This window comes from Coniophora puteana (genome assembly GCF_000271625.1).
Source record: "Coniophora puteana RWD-64-598 SS2 unplaced genomic scaffold CONPUscaffold_1, whole genome shotgun sequence".
NCBI lineage: Eukaryota > Fungi > Basidiomycota > Agaricomycetes > Boletales > Coniophoraceae > Coniophora > Coniophora puteana.
In genome coordinates, this window is record NW_006913053.1 from 4420860 (window position 1) to 4439703 (window position 18844).

Here is an 18844-nt window from a genome sequence, read left to right on the forward strand (position 1 = left end):
CTCCCTCTACCAGTCCTGTTGTTCTAATGGTGCGCTGTAACATGACGCAGTACGGTGGCAAACCCGCAGGCGCATGCACGGCCGCGCTCTTCCTCAAGAGCCACGTCAAGGGCATCGAGGGCGACGAGCCGAGCGTGAGGTGGGCGCACATCGACATTGCGGGCACGATGGAGTTCACGCGGACGCACCCGTACCAGGAGAAGGGTATGACAGGGCGGCCGGTGCGCGCCCTTGTTGAGTGGGTGAGGAGGTTGAGTGAGGCCAAGTGAGCTACGGCAGGTCAACTAGGTTTGCGTGATAGCGTACACCTGTGTACTGTACACTATTGCTTGTGCCCTGCGGTAGTTACAATGCGATTTTCTTTGAGCATTCGGCAAACATGGCTCCTTATAAATATGCTAGCACAGTCATTTAACAAGTCTTTGGTAGTATATCGGTTAGTACACCCGCTTGTCACGCGGGAGAGCGGGGTTCGACTCCCCGCCAGAGAGACTTTCTTTTTCCGCGGCGGTTGCCTGCCTTTTGTTATTTCGATCAAGGCTATTCTCATCAGTGGTGTTCGAGTCAACGCTGACCCCTTGACCATTAACGGGGTCAGACGCGTTTGACCCCAGTTTGACCTTTTCTGACCCCGACCAAGGGGTCAGCGGGTTACTTCTCGTCACACGTGACGCAGTCACGTCCCACAAATGTTTTACTTTCGGATCGCACCTGTTTTTAGAGCTACGTCAAACACAAGGGTTGGGCAGCTATACGGCGATTGTTTAAATGTAAATGAGTGGTTACTGTATGGAGGGAGTCGATCAGAAGCAGAGGCATCACATTTCCTTACGTTGAAACAAGAGTATAACTTTGGCAGTGCGGGGATTCGAACTTGTAAGATGCCAAAAACTACGAGCTGTTAACCGCTGACCTGTGGGCGCATGGGCGAAATGTGGGCACCGCAAATATATCAATAGCAAGGCCTCATCGGGGAATGTAGTTGCTTACGTAGTGGTGCCCATTTCCGGCCCTTGACTCTGACCCCGTTTACGCTGACCCGGGTCAAACTCGGTCAGACCCCTCTGACCCCGTTTGACCCAGGGTCAAGAACACCACTGATTCTCATTGATCAGATCGATCTCGCTGAGATACATGTGCTTCAGCTTACGAATTTGTCGCAGGTCCCCCGCACGTTCGTGCAGTAATTTTGACGAACAACACCTCGTCTGTTTGTGGGACATCATTCTCAACTCGCCGAAGTCGTAACTAGTCGTGATCGGTCTCACAAACAGACATGTCATAGTGTTATATAACGGCTTGATACATATATTGAGTTTGATAAGTTTACAGATCCATATTTACTTTATACACCGCAGTGACATAAGCCATTAAACCCTGGAAATCACCCATAAGAAGAATACTCGATGGAACAATGAAGACCACGAACCTATATCATAGAAGGCCAAACCTTTTGAAGAGCGACGCGCCTACTGGTCGATGACGACGGCGTAGTTGGACGCGAACATCTGGCCGCCCTTCTCGGCGTACTTGAGGGACTCGGCACCAACCTTGGTGCGGTACTCCTCGGACTGGAAGACGGCCCAGAGGGTGTCGAAGTCCTTGGCCTCGAACACGGCGGCGGCGTGGAAGGGGGCGGCGGGGGCTCCAGACTGGGCGATGTTGGCCTGGGCGGTGGCGGCGGCGATCTGCTGCTCGTAGCGGACGATGTTGGACTTGACGATGTCAAGCGAGGAGAAGAGCTTGGGGTGCTCGACGGTCCAGAAGCGCTCGAAGTCCTCCTGGGAGACGTCGGCCTTCTTGGTGAAGAGGACGGTGATGCGGGCGCGGTCGGTGCGGATGGACATGATGGTTTTCGTTAGAGGGGGTTCTGGGGAGAGGAGATCGTCAGCGATGTGCTTCTCTGGAACATGGCGCGGGTAGAGGCGACTCACGAGTGCAGTAGTGAGAGATGAGGAGAGAGTAGGTTGGTTGAGCTTTCGGATCGTGTTCAAGGGCCCTTATATATGCCGCGTAGGCAGACCCCACAGTCTCGACACCGATGGTGCAACCTTGTGATTAGATAGCGATTTATGGGGTTGTTGTCGAACCGCGGCGTTTCGCCCTGGATCATCCACACGAACAAACGTTTCACATCTAGTTGCGTTTGGCGGATCACTGCATGCGTGATGCCAACCATCAGCGTAGGATCAGTTTCCAGGAGGTCTGACACACAGCCTAGACAAGACCGTCGTCCCAGCGCTTGACCATCGCAGACCATCGCCTGAATTTAGAGATAAAGTAAGGACAGCCAGTGCCAGTACAACTTGGGATGAGGTACAAGTGCCTTCCGGCGGCGCTAATGGTGATCAGTGATCATCTGAGTGGCAACGTGTGGCACTGTCGCGGAGACCCATCATGGTGAAACAAGGGCCTGGGCGTTGCATCACGCCCAGAGAGCGGGTGCAGTTGTTCTGACCCTCCGACTGCGTTCCCCCGATCAAGACTGGGCAGAGCTGATAGTGTTGGACACACTGTGAAAACGGAAACAGTCGAATTTCGACCGCCCTTTCACCCTGTTTTTGTGGGAAATTAGACCATGATAGTGGTTTAATTCACCAGGTACTGGCGTTTATCGACCCGTGTCTGGGTGAATTTGTACGGGTGAAAATCGACCGAATCATGCAATATTCACCCTGTTCTAAAACTCAGACGAAACTGTTATTTTTCGACCCTTACTCGGGTGAACTTTCTGGGTGTTATTCGACCACATCATGGGCATAAAACCCTACTAGATGGGGTGAAATTCACCTCACTATTAACCACCAGCTGTCCCTTTTCTGACACTCGATCCGGTATCCGGTATCCAATTAGACCGGTATTCAATCAGACCAGATGAATTCAATATGGTAGCAAATACAGGAACGCGGGCGCAACTACAGGTAACTACCAATACAACAAGAGGGCGAAGGAAAGACGGATCGAATTCACACGCCGGTTGATGTAGATGCCTCTGGCTGGCGGGGTGGAGACACAGAGCGGCTTGCATGCAACGCGTGAGCACGCTTCTCCTTGAGCCGGCCCACGAGGATTCGGGCGTATCTCTTGCGGCTATGGATGTACTGCTGAACAATTGCGGCAGTCGCCCAATTGTTGGTGAAGCGACAGAGAATTGGGTGGGCTTTCTTAGCCTGAGTCCTGGGTTTCAGCAGACAGCAGACAGAACGAAATGCAACGACAACGTACCACCTCAAATACATTGGCGAGATCCCTCAACGGCTGCTCACTGTAGTTCGTCAACGGGTTCAAGCGGGCAGCGAGGAAAGCGTTACGAGCCGTGGCCTATCTTCAAGTCAACGACAAGTTCACATAGTGCGAAGTCGACTTACTAGGATAGTGCTATACTGAGCCTTGTCATCCTGGAGTCCCATCTCGTCCTTGAGCACGTAGGTTTCGCCGGCGGTGCCTTTCGGTTTGGGGATGGGGGTCTCCTGTCTTGGCTCGGTGCGCCCACCGACATTGCCTGCTGCTGTCTCGGCCGCCTTGCGGGCAGCTTTCTCGTTCTCAAGTGATACTAGAGTTCGAAATGTCAACAGCGCAACATGAGAAAAGAGATACACACGTACCACGGAGTGCATGGAGTTCATTCTCCTGCTGGTCAAGGTCTTGTTGTAACTGAGTCTTGTTGCGTTTCCGAGCCGGAGGAGCACGCTGGGCTCTCTGTATGCATGGAGGGTCAGCATAAAAGTACCCTAGCAACGGGTGAAGACGTGGTTGCGGGACGTACAAGAGTGTCAGTGGACGAGCTCGGAGGCTGAATCTCCTCGTTTGAGGGGTTATCAGTGGGATTGGTGGGACTGGAAGACATCGCGCACTTGTAGTAGAGGGCAGGTGGGGGTTGCTGAGCAAGCAACGGGGTTGCATTGCGCGGCTTTATATCTTGTTGAAACATATGGCGCCGGCTGTGACTCCACCGATCGCGTTGCGCCCAAGTTCGCCGCCTGACAAATAATAATTAGCTACGCGCGTCGGTCACGTGCCTCAAAATCACTTTGTCATAACTCCAGCATAACTCGGTCCACCTCGAATGGACGGCTTTGCGGGTCGATTAACTGCTCGGCAGGATTGATGTGCATGAGCGCGATCGAGCGCGGAACCGGCGCCCTAGGGCTCGTGACGACGACACTGATGCTCTTGACGTTGTCGGTTGCGGAGCCATTGAGTGAGAGTGTGCCTGCCAGGTAGCGAAGGGCCTTCTTTCCAGCGTGGTAGTGACGTGGCTATGGACTAGCTTGGAACTGAGAAAGACGTCCTACTGCGTACGCGATGTCCGGACGTGTGAGGGTGACGTAGAAGAGTTCCCCGACGAGTTTATTGTAAAGAGAGGGGAGATCGTTGATGGGGGAATATACGTCTGAGTCGCGACCGAAGGGATGAGCGGGATCCATAGGGAGAAGAACGGGGTTGGATCTAGTCATACCGTACTTGCCGAGATGCTGGAGGTACTTCGTCTGGTGTAACCATCCAAACCGAGCGGTGTGATCGCGTTCGAACTCGACGCCAAGATACTCTCGTAACTCTTTCATGTCGGAGATCCCGAAGCGTTCTGTGAAGCGGATTTTTACGAAGTCGATGTGCGAGCGACTGGACCCAGTGATCATCGAGTCGTCGACATGCCAGGCGGTCAGGGTATAAATGACAGTGCCTTCGTAATCGCCGTTGTAGAGAAATACGGCGTGATCGACTTCGAGACGTTTGAAACCCAGAGACTCTAGAAAAGTCCGTAGCATGTAAGTATGAACTGGACGTCACGTGAAACAGAAAACAAACTCTATGGAATGCAAACTAGCGTCGAGCTGATACGATCGGAGAACTCTAACAGACGCAGCGGGCACAAGCGCAGACGGGGACAGCAGCTGTGTCGCCGCTTGGCAAGCGCAGACAATAAGTGCACGGGGGAGAGGTGGCGATCCCAAAAGGGCTAGGTCGTGGTCGGATCCGCCGTCGACAATGAGCTCATAGCCATGCCGTCGCACGCGAGTATGGTGTCAACACCATGCGTCGTTGAGGCAGCGGGCATGGGTGAGGGCGTGGATAGCCGCGCGTGCGTGCCGTCCAGCCGCACGACTTGGCGAACGCGAAGGGGGAGTCATGTTCCGATGGTTAGGGCGAGGGCGAGGGCAGTCGTGAGGGTGCAGAGCGATGTGTCGTCAATGCAGCATTGACAAGCCGGAAGCGGACAGCCACGCGTGCGCGTCGTATGGCCACTTGGCAGACGCGGACTTGTGGCAATTTGTGCATCGCAGGCTCGCTGCCATCGGGATCACAAACGAGGGCGAGCTTGACTACGAACCTGGCAAGTGCTCGTGCCCCCTCCCCGCCAACCCGGGCCTGTGCAGAGCACGCTGTCGTGCGTTGTCGCGCCGAGTGGAGCAGGAGGTCGAGCTGCTTGGGCATCTTGTGCAGAGCGCGCAGGAAGGGAGAGAGAGGCGGGGGCAAAGGGAGGGAGCAGCGTTAAGAGCGCGAGGAGGCAACTGTGCTATGTTGCTGCACAGCTGCGTCGCTGTAGGCTGGGTTCATTAGCTCGTTGCAAGAAGACGCGGTCAAAACGGGACGCACCTTGCTGTCAATGCTGAGCGTTGAGCGCCAGCGTGTACTGCCTCGCTGTATACTATATGTTGAGGGCGCGGACCGGGGCAACACTTCTTGAGGAGAGTAGAAAAGCGAGTAGGGGTTTAGAGCTGGTGGAGCTTGCATTAAATAGCCAGTGGTGAGGGAGGAGGGAGACATAGAAGGTCATTAAGCGGAAGCCAGGTTCTTTGGGCATGCAATACGCGATGCGTATGCCTGTGGACCAGCCTGGAGAAGCAATGTGGGTGGTGTGGGTGGCGAACGAATGCAAGTGAGGGCGCGAAGGTTTACAAGTACAGTTTCCCACGTTCCATTCTCAACGCGCCTCAAATCCGAATCGACGAGTGCGTCAACTCGCTGGCGGTGCACCACATTCAGAATATATGTAAGCTGTTAGGGATACAAGTACTTGTTAATCTTCGATTGCATATATTGCGCGGGCAAGATCCCCGCTTCGGTCTACTATTCCCCATCCTCCGTCCGGTGCCCGTACTCGACCAACAAGGCACTGAATGCATATGACATCAAGATAGATAACACGTTCAAAAGTCTTGTACCAGTGAATGTCGAGGGAAGGGTTTGTGCGGGTAATCTTGCAGGGTTCGATAGCAACAATGATGTGGACTTTGCCATCCGGGATGCCGAGTCGCTCATCCAGAGGTAAGCGCACAACAAAGATGTGTTGAAGCTGACCAAAGAATGTCTTGGCCACAAGCGCTGGCCGTTTTGCCTTCCGGCGTGCATATAAGTCAATATAGGTCTCATACTATGTGAAGGTTCCATTAGCAACCATACAACATGTCAGTTAGTAGCACACACACCCGAACAAATGTTGCATCACGGTTGTCTCCACGGGATTTGACCTGAGATGCTGCACGTATAGTGTCACCACCCTCCAAGCGACGAACTTTACCCCATTCCTCTATGTCAGCCTTGGATGTGAGTTTATGCAAGGTGTTGGCAGGAACATCGTAATGAGTGGCAAGGGCAGCCCTTATCTTAAGGAATTTGGATGTCTCAACGGGCTTGCGTACACGTGGCGGTAACAGCACACAAGTTGGGTCTACCCAGTGTGAGTCGGTTGTAGGATGATGAAGATATCAATGCACATACATGTTGGATCAGAAAATTCCCGAGAATCCTTAGCTTGCTGTACTTTGGCCAAAGAAAGCTCACTGTGAAGGTTGTACAGATTCTTGACTTGAGCTAGTGAGGAGATGTCGACAATGAACCGGTCAATAGAAGAATAGGGAAAACGTCGACTCTTTATGGCTGGCTGCAGGTAACCACAGAAACGCTCCATAGGGAATGCCCATGATGTCCACACAGGGCCCATTTCAACTATAGAGTCCGCAATGTGGAGGAGAGCATGAACAGTGATGACACACGTGCTGAGCCGTGAGGGTGAATGCTGGTAATAAAATCTGAATCATTGTGAGCTTGATGGGAGTGGTAAATATGTTATGGACAACTTACTCCTCATACTTGCTGACCCAGCTCTGAAATCCAAGGCGGATGTCACTGATATCCTGCTGAGTGAGATCGAATTTGAGGCAGAGGCGAACAAGCTTGACAAAGTCGACAAAATGTTTGTAGAATTTTGGGTGGGAAAAGCGTGACTCGAGGACAACAGGTGCGATGTATTGGAACCAGAATGACCATGAGTCCGCAGTCATACGGTGCTTCTCGTGGTTTGCGACGTTGACAGGCCGACTGCAGAAGGCATATGGCAAAGATGGGCCAGATGCTGCAGTTGCAGCACCAATGGCATCCCAGACCGATGGCTGCAATTGGTACTGCTCCCTGCCACAGTCAAGACCTTTGAAGTCGCCGGTCCAGAGCAAAACAAGATTGGGGATCATGTTCTCGAAAATGAGGTGCATAAAATCATAAGGGAAGGACCAAGGAAGTGAAATGGATGCAAGGGTGCTTATAACAGGCACACCTTTGATGCCACATTCACGTGACAGCCTCTCAAACTCGGCATCATTCCTGGCTTGCTGGACCTTTTGCCCTTGTTGAAGGAACTCTTGATGTGTACGCATAGGGAGATTTGCTGAGTCGTAACATTTCACTGCTGTAGGATTGGCAGCAATGTCTGGATGGCGAGCTCGATGAAGAGGAATATAATGGGTAGTGCCTCGGGTATCAGGGGGTCGCAAACCAGTGATCTTGCACATCCGGCATGGGGAGAAACCATTATGACCTTTCATAGCCATCACCATGGAGATGGCAGGGATATCACCTAAAAGTAACATCAATAAGATGCATGAAATAGTAATGGGTAGGATAACTTACCGGCCACTATAATCAAATACACATGAAGAGCAAACAGCACAGATGATGCAACATCAAATGCTCGCACACCGATTGCAAGTGCGAGAAGTTCCTCTACAGCTGGCCAAAAGAACGAGTCGAAATCCTTGGGTTTCTTAGGCCCAGGAATAACACCCAGGCAGATGATATTTTGGCGGTGGAATCGTGTCTCGGGAGGGAGATTGAAATTATAAAGAATAATGGGCCATGCCGTTGTCTTTCGACGGCGAAAGGGAGCAAAGCCATCTGTAGCCATACCAAGTGCAATATCACGAGGATCTGAGAAGAAGTTGTGGGGCTGTTCGTGGTCATGGACGGTAACCCGGGTCTGGAGCAGGTTCTTGTAATGTTGGCCATCAAAGATATCAGACACAACATTTGGCATAGATAGGCGTTCAGAGCGATAGCGCATGGTCTCAACAGCCTCGGCATTCCGGAACAGAGATACAAGGCGGTGGATCAAGGGAATGTAAGTGTATTGACACTGTGGCTTTCCCCACCAGTCACGGCGCGGCTTCTTACAGTACGGGCAGGTTTCGAGATCAGCATAGGGGCCGGTAAAGCAACAGCAGTTGTCGACACAGCAGTCGTACAAGATAGGAGTGACACCAGACAAGGCTGCCACCTGGCGGCGAGTTCTATAGATACTAGGAGTAGGTGTCTCAGGAAATACACGAGGGAGCATGTGGTATACTCTATCGGTCACTTGGCCATGCACCTTGAGGGCAAACACCCGTAGGATATGCAGATCGGCGTCCGAGATTTGATTAGCTACATGTGAGTCAGCAATAGCTTCATGGGCACCAAGCAGCCGCCACGCACCTAGCCCAGCCAGTTCCCTTTCAAAACTCTCCCCAAGCGCATCAAGTGGTGACAGTCCTGTGATAAAGTCTTGTTCCGTGCCACTGTCGTCTTCAAGGTCCTGTTCATCTTGACCGGCGGACGCGTCAGCCTCATCTTCAGCATCAGCCTGAGCATTACTTAGCTCGGGTTCGTCTTCATCGACCTCTTCGACATAAGCGGCATACCGACTCCGAGTTCGGAGCCCCTCTCTAGCAGCATTGAGTGCTTCATGGACGATGTCGGACATGGGCACGGGTTCAGGGGTATCAGGAAGTGGAAGCTCGACATCAGGCGGGGGCTCGTGAGGTTCTTTGCTGGTTGTAGAATGATCGCCAAGTTGGTTATCAGCGGGATTGGTCGGTGCAGGGGCCGGGAATGACGACGATTCAGTGTCCTGTTCTGATGTCAAGTCACAAGGTTATTGCCGCCTAATTAAGATAAACATACCATCGGTTTCAATCCCATCAACATATCAATCTTATCCTTCATGCTTGAAGCTGATGTCGACGCAGCTACATGGGTGTGTGGTCGCGATTTGCCCTTGAGGTGCCGGCTGATTTGGCTGGTCGATAAGTCTTGGTTACATCCACAAGTGCACCGGGGCATTCTTTCCTTTGGACGTACAGAGCCGGGGCTTAACCCGGGGGGTTGTTGGAGGAATGGCGTGTATTTGATTAATTTGTGTGCTCGCGCGAGTAGCACAGAGATCAAGAAGCAGATGCTAATGCGAGGACCTGGAAAGTACGCGCGTCCCACCACGCACGTGCACCGCGGGTTCATTGTCGCGATCGCAAGCTTCTTCGTTTTCTCCTGAGTCCTCCATCCTTCTCCTTGTCTCGAGCCTCTCCTCTTCGTCTTTCATGTTGCATACGGTGCCAGTCATCCTCCTTTTCTATGGTTTCGATGCTCCTGCGCGCGACAGAACTCTGCAACTTCCCCCAAACCCTCCAACACCGACACAATGGCTTGCTCGACAACACCTACATTACTGTGGGCACCTGCCCGCGGCTCAACGTGCTTGGGGAATGCTTGACACGGAAGCTAGGAAAAGAGGAAATGTAGGATAGAGAGGCTGTCTACGGAAGACACAGAGGATGGTGAGGAACTGCTATTGCCCTGGGCTGTGGCGGATATGTGTAGGATTTCGACGATAATCTCGGGCTACTGGTGAGGGCGCTTTTGGTGAGCTTTCTTACTCCTACCTCTCCTCTATGCGTCCTCATGTTGTGGACAATCTTTTCGTGACCACGCAGCTCACATGCACCAACTTGATCCCACCTCCACGACGCCTTTGTGAGCAGCCACACCACAGCCCTGGTCCAGGCTTGATGAGCACAGCTCATGCACGTGCAGAACTTCCAGCGGGCTTTCAAGCACATCAAGCGCACCCTGTTCGTGTTAAAGAACGCGTTCAGCTACGCTGGTACTCTGTGAGCCTTTCATTGAGCCCGAGCTAGTGCCAACGTTCACTGAGCATTGGCACCGACACAGCTTCGACGCAGGCGTTGCAGCAGATGTCTACACCCTTCGTGCATAATGCAACCATGCTCTCCCTCGCGGCGTCATCCTCTTCGCGCGTATAGTACTACATCAAAACTTCTGTGCCAACATCGGGTGGCTCTACATCTGCCTCGCTGTGTTCAACTCGGGCGTCATTACATGGCAAGCTTCCTCGACTCTGCACAGCCTGGCGCCGCACCCGTTTGGTCGTTCCGCTACTGCCGTTCGATTCCCGCTTTGCATCTGTATATGCTTCTATCTGATTATGTAGCATGTTCCTCGTGGTGGTTACAATGTCACTGTACGTTTACGAGCCGTGTACTGTGGAATTCAAGGAATATATTGTAAATAGGATTTACAATATGTCAAGGCCTCTCACTAGCATAAGGAGGGCTGCGATTGCGACAAGGATTGGGTAAGATCACGTTTCACATTATTTGCCTGTCAGTGATATTTCACCCGGAAAGTGGGTGATTTTCACCCATCAACGACGACACGATCAAGCGCGGAAACACGCCTAGGTATTTCCCCCATTTTCGCCTCAAGTCCGGGCGAAAATAAATTCGACCCTCATTCACCCATTTCACGTTTTCACCCCCATTCCGGGTGAATGTGCTTTTTCATCTTGGCGGGTGGGTGAATTTCCCCTGTTTCCCTTTTCACAGTGGACACCTATCAAACTAACAACAGATGTAGAAGGGAGGAGTGTCCTGGAGCATCAATACATCAAGAGTTATGTCACGGAGCGAAGAGCGATGGTAACCTGCAGTAACTGCACATCTGCAGCAATGTATCTGAACCTCCCTGGACACTTCGAGCTGGCCACCTCCATTTTCATACCTTTGGGATATGCGAAGTATTTCAGAACTCAACACGGAGCTTGCGTAATCGGGAGCTGAGTGGGGAGAAGCCTGGAGAAGCAGAAGAAATGTATAGGGGCTTCTGTGATGCGGAACTTGATCTTATCTGCGGCTATGGTGATCAATGATCGGGGTCTTAAATCTGTGGCTTGATGTCAAGAGGTTTTGGCCTGCGCGCTCAAAGATGGTTTTACAGGACCTCAAAAGAGCGTAGCGACACGTGTAAAACGGCTGCACAAAGTAGACTATCATATATCAAAGACGTACAACAAAAAGATTCTGCGCCAATGTTGTGTAGAGGCGTAGCAAATGATAAGGGCGGTTATGTATCACAGATGAGAGGTAGAACAGGTACCTGGAAAGGCGAGTTCTTGGAAACGCCTGCTTGAAAGAGCCTGGGGACAGGAAGTGCGAATTCCGGGAGACCCGGCCATGAACGAGTACGAAACAGCCTGCCCTTGTGCACGCGGTTCATCTTCTCTCACATGCTTGGTCCTGGTCATACCCATACGTATTTCGTTTCAGCTCATAGTCGCGTTGATATTCGAGTTTCATCCCAGAGATATTGTAAGCGGTACAGGTAGATCGACCTGTCAAAATAGCATGCCGGCTCCGGGGGCTGACCTGTTAATGGTCCTGAAAGCTGTGAGCGAGGCACCAGGAGGTGGGTGGTGGCGAAACATGCATCACAGTTGCATCACCCAAGGTCAATCAACCTACTCCTGAGAAGGTTAGAGACAGTTCGGGAAAGATAGGTCCCGGGACATATAACCGTTGCAGTGGGTTGCATTCTCAGCTACATATCCTGAGCGCAGGCCTCGAGAAGATGTAGTCGACGTTGGTGAGGTAATTATAGCACTGAGTCGTCATGAAACGGTTTTGAATTGTAGTCATACGGAATTTTGCTTGCACACACGATTGATAAAGAAGAAATGCGTGGACGATTACCTGTTTGCCTGTGCCTGCCTGATAGCCTCCCAGTGATGCGTGCGATGGCGGTCAAAGATAAACAGTGTGTCAGGCTCATGTCCGGAAACCGGCAAGAACAAAGCCGGTTACCGCCAACATAGCCACTGGTTGACTGTTTGCGTCGCGCGTTCATGTCATTCCCCAACCTTTCCAAACAGCTCGAAGAGCTCAATCTCATACGTTTTTCACTTCTTCCGGATGAGTTGCTGGTTTTTGTTGAAGATGAAGAGAAATGGATGACTCTTCTTGACGGCTACGCGGACGATGATGAGAGTAGGCAGGATACACCTGCTAGACCAGCCCGGTTTCAAGTTAAGTCGTTGAGCGCACGCATGTGGTTTGAGATAACTCTGGCCCCTGGACATCCGCATGACAAGTCAGAGACAGAGAAGTCGCTACATGGGGTGACTGTGCATGGCGAGAACATGTCTCAAGAGAAGCAACAGCGATGGCAGGGTATCATCAGCGAAGTCCGCGTAGAGTCAGAAATTCTAGAGAGCGAGTACGTCCTCTCTTTCAAGACCGAACGTGCGTAATCACATATACTACCCAACTGTCTCTCTTTCCATAGAACACCTATATACCAACTCCTATCGATCCTCCTACCCCTCGTGCACGAAGAAGCTGAGGAAGAGCCCCGGACCGCACCTGATCCTCGCCCTTCCAAGCCGAAACGCGCTCTCGACTCGCCCACCTACCACGTTCTATTCACATCTCATCACCTCATATCACCTGCCAAGCGACGCTCGCTGCAATCATGGACGTCCGAGCTCTCTCTACTCGGATTTGCGAAGGTCGGCTACCCAGGCGTGATTTACGCTGAGGGCGCTCAGGGGGATATCGAGGAGTTCACGTCGCGCGTCAAGGCCATGCAGTGGCTCGCTCTCAAGGTCCGGTTCGTCGAGCCGCTTGATCCGAAGAAGAGGAGGATCAGGGATATTCATGGAGCCACAGAAGGAGGGTCATGGTGCGAGTATCAGAAGGTGGGCAAAGTTGTCGAGGCGATGCGTAGGTTTGGGAGGGAGGAATACGTTGTTGAGATGGGTATCGGCAGTGCGGGATCGGATAAGTGATCCTCTAAGCTCTTGTGAGTCTCAGAACAATTTCTCTATGAGCGAGCTCATATCGCCATGATGCAATGCACACTTATGATACCAAACGATTACAGTATATTCATACATGGTTAGAGCAGAAGTACAATCGTTATCTCAGACATTGGGTTGGCGAACAAGCCGATTGCTCAGCACTTGCAAGAGCCCTCCGCACATTGGCACCTACAAGAACGTCCGTCAAATACCACGTCAAGTCGCGATGGGTCATAGACTTACGAATCGCCGCATTTGCAGCTGGCATTGCCGCAGTGGTGCTCGTTGACGAAGACTTGAGTGGTCTAAGAGCAAGATTAGTCTGACATCCCGGACGACAGGAAACTGAAAGTGCCCACAGAGTGCATGGTGATGGTCAAAGATCGGGTGAGTGGTAGAAGCGATAAGATCGTTGGGTGCGATGGCCTCTTCAGCCCGCGCAGCGCATCCCTTTTATGCCTTTCCAGACCAGTGTTTGCGCGAATTTGCCTCGTTCCCTTTCGGTCAAATGCCTCACCATCTTCAAGTTTAGCTCCATCCGCACCACCAAGGACGCGAGCTAACTTACTAGCATCAATCCGCAGTTGCTGTGGCTTGAATCAGAAACAGCTCTCCTTCACAATGTCGCTGCCGCTATTTCTATTCTTGGCATCTATAGCCCTAATTGGCACTGAGGCGCGTGGTTATGATGCAACTTGGATCCAGGTCGAGCGTCTTTTTGACCCAAGACCATGGTAATCGTCTGCCAAGAGGTCTATTGTTTCCTCTTGCAGAAATTAATAGGATACAAGTAGAACAGGTAAGGGTTCATTAATCAAGGGAGGCATTTCCGCCTGTGTGGAGCGCCCGAGGACATGACAAACGTGCAAGGACCCTCACCTCGCTTGCACACCTTTGACTCGGGGCAAAAATGAGACCCAATAATTATATGTGTGCGTCGATTTAGTCTCTAAGGTACTCAATTCGGAAGGATCATAAGAGACTGCACTCGAGATCCATCAGTTTACGAAACGAACCTTTGACAACATGCTGTGCGGTGTCTTATCCAGCCGGGGCTTTGCGCGACCAAATCAAGGGTGTATGCTTATAATATCCTCTATGATGTAACGTTGGGGCAACAAAGTCGCCGCTCTACGCCTTCTCTACCCCATTAATCAGGCCAGGTAACCAGTTCACTTGGTGTCAGTCACTCTGGGTGATAGCGCCACCACCCAGCGACTCTTATTTCACCACCAAGTATGTATGTTTGTTGTGCGGTTTGCTGAGATGTACATCATGAGCTAGGAACTCTTCCATCCCATGGCCGTGATATACTCCATATGTGCGGTTATTTTGAGGGTTAGTAATCAAGGTCGCCGTTCCACGGAGTGTGGGTAGTTGTCTGTTCTCTTTGAGTGTTTTCGTGCCGTCCAGGAAGGTTACCGATGCTCTGCGGAACCCCATCTCCTCTAATAAGAGTACATAACAGGTCAAAGCAATGTCTCGAACTTTATAGACTGTATGGCAAGTCCCGTCCAGTGACCGATGTGATGTACACATTGGGTGCAGAAAATGAATCCAGCTCATGACTCATGACTACGATTTATGGGGTGTGCATCTGATCCGCCTTGTGTGTCAGACGGGAAATGAGGTTGTACTTTAAGGTCGTCGCTTGGATAAAACAGAGGCGATGGAATAGTATAGCTTTAGATTGTATTTGCTCTGAGCCGTTCATTTGGCTTTTCTGCCTGATATTTGGTATGTCACGGTAAGCATCGATGTCCCGGACTTCGTAGATTAGCAATGAAGGCAAATAATAACATTGCATGTCAGCCTTCTCGCCGACACGTCTTCGTAGCGGCGACGAACAATAGAGCCTCCCCTACCTACATTCTGACGTTGCACTCCAGGCGGCTGAGTGCTTGGTGACATCAATATTCTAGTGAAGTCTCAAACAAATGCCGGAGGATGAATATATCTTATGGCAATAAAAAACATCGTTGGAGCTAGCCGAGTCATTCTTAAGACGCGCCGGAAGATATGACGATAGGTATAAACATGAATTTCTGGAGTTCGTACGACATGAGGCCGTATTAAACTGAACCTTATAACGGAGGTGCAATTACCGATCCGAGGTTAGTGAGGCGACGGAGGTGCCGTCCCGGATGGTGTTACTGGGGTATTGAACGCTATCGTACCATGAGTAATGAGAAGGTATGGAGCTCTACGTTCACTCACATGATCCCCTGTTGTTGGAACCTCCAATCTGAATGGTGTTGTTTCTTCCCTCAAAGGCAACACCAGGAATCGCAAGACCCGCTGCCAAACCATGAGCGACCGAAGGCAAAGGTACGGCCGCGGATATCTATAACTCACAAACGCCTACGACGTGACCGCTTCCAGACACCTGATTAAAGGTAATTCCGCTCTGGGACAGAGCTCCTTGCGGAGACTCTGAAGCTATTTCGTTTAAAGCGTCAGCTGTCGGGCAGACTGCGAAGTTGGCAGTTACGTACGATAGGGAACATGGAAGTTATATACATGTAGGTTGTATAAATGTCCCATAGGTGTGGCTTGATCCGATGCTGATGGGGACGTGAAGGCAGAAACCTCGGTTTGCGGCGAGTCATTATCGCCACGTGTTGCGGAAGTATTCCTCAAGTTGTGGGCGTGTATATATGGTTGAAGCGGACCTTGAATTCTATTCAAGTGTGGAGGCGACGACGCCGTCGACGTTGCATCCCGCTGGAGCGTAGACCCTTCGTGATGCTGCAGGGACAGATCGCCTTGCGTTTTTTCAGGTGGAATAGGTGGGCACGTCACAAATGTAGCGACACTTTCAATAGAGTTGCGCTCCCTTTGATCAATGTGACCGCTTGGGTCCACCCTTGCGTAGTGAGTGGCTTCGGACAAGAGATGCGCTTCTTCAGCGGAGAGCCTTTCGTTAGGGTCGTCACGAGTAACTTGAATTCCTATGATGCGGGTGTTCGATGGAAGCGATTCTGCCAAACTCTTCTAATCAATATGAGCCTTAGACTGTAGTGCCTTCGTGCGCACCAACGGATTCGACGTGCTCAGTACTGTCCCTAGGAATGGTGATAATTCCGTCGTACTCCTCCGATTTTGCCTGCGAGTCGAGCTACATCAAGTATTTGTCATCCATGTGTAGTGTACGTACCGCACTGACGGAAAGGAGATTATGGGCTGCAGTGGAGAAACTTCGCGTTTCCCGATACTTGAAAAACTTATTGAATGGGTTCGTGCTCGGTGGCGCATTTGTCAGATTATCTTGTCGCTCTTTGAGCCTGATGATCGCTGGTTCAGCTATGTTCATCGCTCGACTGAGACGGACACACATATGATACGTGGATTGAAGCCTTTCGACATCTCCTCCTAGAGCTTGTGACGTGGGGCCGTCCGCATGTTCTAGTAACATCTGCAAGTATTGAAGCTCCTTAAACGTCAATTCAAGGAAACAAACTCCCGCCTCAAGCCCGTCCTTGCGCGGAACTACTCGAGATACTTTGAGGGGTGAGCGGATGAGAGAATACTTGGATATATCGCCCAGGTCAGCGGGGACCACATATTTCTCGGCAGACATGGACGATCGTGTCGAGGCGACGTGCCGCTGGATATGAGTGGGATGGACTTGAAGGGGAGGCTTATCGTACCCGAACGCGGTCGATCCCAGATATCGAGGATCGTGACCTTGTGCGGAGCACTTAGTAAACCTTGCAGCCTAAGCCACTCAGCATTGGCAGGACAAGCAGAAAGAAGTTGGTTCCCTTGAGCCACATTAGGACGTTTTGACACCGGCTGCCAGTCCTGCGAAAGGGCTGATGTATAATTTGATTGGACCGCGAGTCGGAGATGCACATGGGAGCGGCGAACACAACCAATTGAGTTGGTCTGTTTACGGTTGTTGGTCCACGTTGGGATGTAAAAAGAGTTTGAGTCCGGCATCACCACACATCCTCCACATGACTGACGTTCCGGACCCCCGTCTCGCTACCCTCACTGCCCCACTCGACTCTAGTGGCACTGGAAAGCGAGAATTGGCCGCTACACTGTTCAAACCAGAGGTGTGGTGGGCCGAACGATACCAGTGGCTCAAGGACAGAGGTTACGAACTCAGACCCCGGTATCGCCCGGGTTGGACTCCGTCTTGGCGGGGTACGAAAAAGCAGTTCTACCAATGCGAAGATGGACATTGCTTCGTGGTGGGGAACGATACATCTCCCCTGGTTGACACTTTTGCTTACATGTTCAACTACAGGATACGAATCTAGCAGACGCAGTTTGCGTTAAGTATGGCAAGTTCGTGATGCTCAAAAAGATTTGGGCGGCTGTACATCCGTACGAGGCCGAAATAGGCCAGTTCTTGACTTCGGGGTCTTTGGCTACACACCCTTCGAACCATTGCATCCCCATCTTAGAGGTGCTTCAGGACCCAGAGGAGGAGGACCGTCTCATCTTGGTCATGCCACTCTTGAAGATGTTCTGGGATCCGTTTTTCGACACTGTCGGGGAAGTCGTCGAGTTTTGCCGACAACTATTCGAGGCAAGCATCTTTTTCTACTTACATACCCTCCCAATGCTGATCGTGTCTTTTCACAGGGCCTGAAATTCATGCACGATAATCGTGTCGCACATAGGTAAGAGCGACATCGCCTTCTCGCTTTTTCCTATCGATGTTCATGCGTTTCTTTAGAGACTGCTCCTATCTCAATATCATGATGGACGCCGAGTCCATGTTCATCGGCGGGTGGCATCCGGTCGAACACGTCAAGAAGCGAGACTTCTCTGGCGAAGTGAGTTATTACACTCGAACGAAGCGACCCCCGAAGTATTATTTCATCGACTTCGGCCTCTCTCGCCGCTACGATCCTTCCACTCCCCTTTCCGAGCCGGTGGAACCGGTGATCAGAGGGGGAGACAAAACCGTCCCCGAGCACCAGGACCGAAAGTGTCCCCCTCAGAATCCGTTTCGTGCTGACATATACTGCGTCGGCAACGTGATTAAGCAAGCTATTTTACAGGTGAGTGGTATCGAAGTCGACTGTCGCAGATGGTGTCTGATGCGCATTAGGGAACGCGGGGGGTCGAGTTTCTCGTACCTCTGATTGACTCCATGACCGCTGCCGACCCTTTAATGAGACCTTCGGCAGACGATGTTGTTGACCAGTTCCAGACCATCCTTCAGGGCCTGGGTTCTTGGACACTACGTTCCCGCATAATACACACAGAGGACGGGGCGGTTGTCAACGCGTTCCTCGCGACAGCTCACTGGTATCGTCGCATAGGGCACGTCCTAACCAGGAGACCTCCGTTACCCGTGCCTCCATCCTAGGACTATTGCGGTAACGTTGCGCCTGACTTTCCTGGCTTTTTGGGTTTGATTCTTTGGAGCGTGATGCCGTACGCTCAGCCGGGACTATGCATAGTTATAGACCATTGATAGTGTAGGAGGATGCTTAACCTGCGTCGATACGTTAATTGAATACCCCCTTGTATGCAAATCGAGAGTTTTCTCACTTATCAACATCGTGCTCGAGCTCTTGTGCGATGCTCAGACGGTGGAACGCCAATACGGACACGCCCGGGTGGCGGTGCATTGTTTAGTGGCAACGTGCTGGCGGACCCTGAAACGAGAAGGCGTGGGAACCGAGCGGATGTCATTCA

General features: G+C 51.6%; 9 protein-coding genes and 1 non-coding gene across 10 annotated transcripts; 5 read left to right on the top strand and 5 right to left on the bottom strand.

Annotated features, from left to right (window-relative positions):
- Positions 1–26: 26 nt before the first annotated feature.
- CONPUDRAFT_149453 (uncharacterized protein) lies at positions 27–1187 on the top strand (the record flags this gene model as incomplete). The annotated part of the gene is made up of 2 exons (XM_007765725.1): positions 27–242; positions 1116–1187. 2 exons carry the CDS (start codon positions 27–29, stop codon positions 1185–1187), a joined length of 288 nt encoding a protein of 95 aa, XP_007763915.1.
- Positions 420–491, top strand: CONPUDRAFT_t5. Its single transcript has one exon. It is a non-coding gene; the product is annotated as a tRNA-Asp (tRNA).
- A 67-nt stretch (positions 1188–1254) lies between the features above and the next one.
- CONPUDRAFT_141535 (uncharacterized protein) lies at positions 1255–1969 on the bottom strand. The gene is made up of 3 exons (XM_007765726.1): positions 1935–1969; positions 1430–1870; positions 1255–1377 (listed from the first exon to the last, which is right to left on the bottom strand). The coding sequence occupies exon 2, from the start codon at positions 1845–1847 to the stop codon at positions 1470–1472; it is 378 nt and encodes a 125-aa protein (XP_007763916.1). The 5' UTR covers positions 1848–1870; positions 1935–1969; the 3' UTR covers positions 1255–1377; positions 1430–1469.
- Positions 1970–2966: 997 nt separating this feature from the next.
- On the bottom strand, positions 2967–3931 carry CONPUDRAFT_87204 (uncharacterized protein; the record flags this gene model as incomplete). The annotated part of the gene is made up of 5 exons (XM_007765580.1): positions 2967–3170; positions 3226–3321; positions 3369–3553; positions 3606–3699; positions 3767–3931. The coding sequence occupies 5 exons, from the start codon at positions 3929–3931 to the stop codon at positions 2967–2969; spliced, it is 744 nt and encodes a 247-aa protein (XP_007763770.1).
- Positions 3932–6022: 2091 nt separating this feature from the next.
- Positions 6023–7925, bottom strand: CONPUDRAFT_116660 (uncharacterized protein; the record flags this gene model as incomplete). Its single annotated transcript, XM_007765727.1, has 4 exons — positions 7909–7925; positions 7087–7855; positions 6488–6503; positions 6023–6376 (listed from the first exon to the last, which is right to left on the bottom strand). Exons 2-4 carry the CDS (start codon positions 7833–7835, stop codon positions 6023–6025), a joined length of 1119 nt encoding a protein of 372 aa, XP_007763917.1. The 5' UTR covers positions 7836–7855; positions 7909–7925.
- A 212-nt stretch (positions 7926–8137) lies between these two features.
- CONPUDRAFT_96839 (uncharacterized protein) lies at positions 8138–9410 on the bottom strand (the record flags this gene model as incomplete). The annotated part of the gene is made up of 3 exons (XM_007765728.1): positions 9217–9410; positions 8749–9163; positions 8138–8697 (listed from the first exon to the last, which is right to left on the bottom strand). Coding segments are annotated over exons 1-3 (1134 nt in total), but the record flags the coding sequence as incomplete, so codon positions are not given.
- A 189-nt stretch (positions 9411–9599) lies between these two features.
- CONPUDRAFT_161960 (uncharacterized protein) lies at positions 9600–10604 on the top strand (the record flags this gene model as incomplete). Its single annotated transcript, XM_007765729.1, has 3 exons — positions 9600–9951; positions 10023–10199; positions 10261–10604. Coding segments are annotated over exons 2-3 (444 nt in total), but the record flags the coding sequence as incomplete, so codon positions are not given.
- A 1625-nt stretch (positions 10605–12229) lies between these two features.
- Positions 12230–13921, top strand: CONPUDRAFT_69642 (uncharacterized protein; the record flags this gene model as incomplete). The annotated part of the gene is made up of 5 exons (XM_007764533.1): positions 12230–12600; positions 12670–13167; positions 13311–13461; positions 13525–13570; positions 13842–13921. The coding sequence occupies 5 exons, from the start codon at positions 12230–12232 to the stop codon at positions 13919–13921; spliced, it is 1146 nt and encodes a 381-aa protein (XP_007762723.1).
- A 1363-nt stretch (positions 13922–15284) lies between these two features.
- On the bottom strand, positions 15285–16884 carry CONPUDRAFT_141538 (uncharacterized protein; the record flags this gene model as incomplete). Its single annotated transcript, XM_007765730.1, has 7 exons — positions 16519–16884; positions 16341–16467; positions 16220–16301; positions 15679–16134; positions 15539–15622; positions 15401–15428; positions 15285–15351 (listed from the first exon to the last, which is right to left on the bottom strand). The coding sequence occupies exons 1-7, from the start codon at positions 16761–16763 to the stop codon at positions 15285–15287; spliced, it is 1089 nt and encodes a 362-aa protein (XP_007763920.1). The 5' UTR covers positions 16764–16884.
- Positions 16885–17142: 258 nt separating this feature from the next.
- Positions 17143–18669, top strand: CONPUDRAFT_134578 (uncharacterized protein; the record flags this gene model as incomplete). The annotated part of the gene is made up of 5 exons (XM_007765731.1): positions 17143–17382; positions 17439–17723; positions 17780–17817; positions 17874–18201; positions 18252–18669. 5 exons carry the CDS (start codon positions 17143–17145, stop codon positions 18510–18512), a joined length of 1152 nt encoding a protein of 383 aa, XP_007763921.1. The 3' UTR covers positions 18513–18669.
- Positions 18670–18844: the final 175 nt, after the last annotated feature.

Excerpts from the sequence above, each read along its gene's own strand:
- CONPUDRAFT_141535 (XM_007765726.1), bottom strand. The coding sequence starts at position 1,847 with ATGTCCATCCGCACCGACCGCGCCCGCATCACCGTCCTCTTCACCAAG.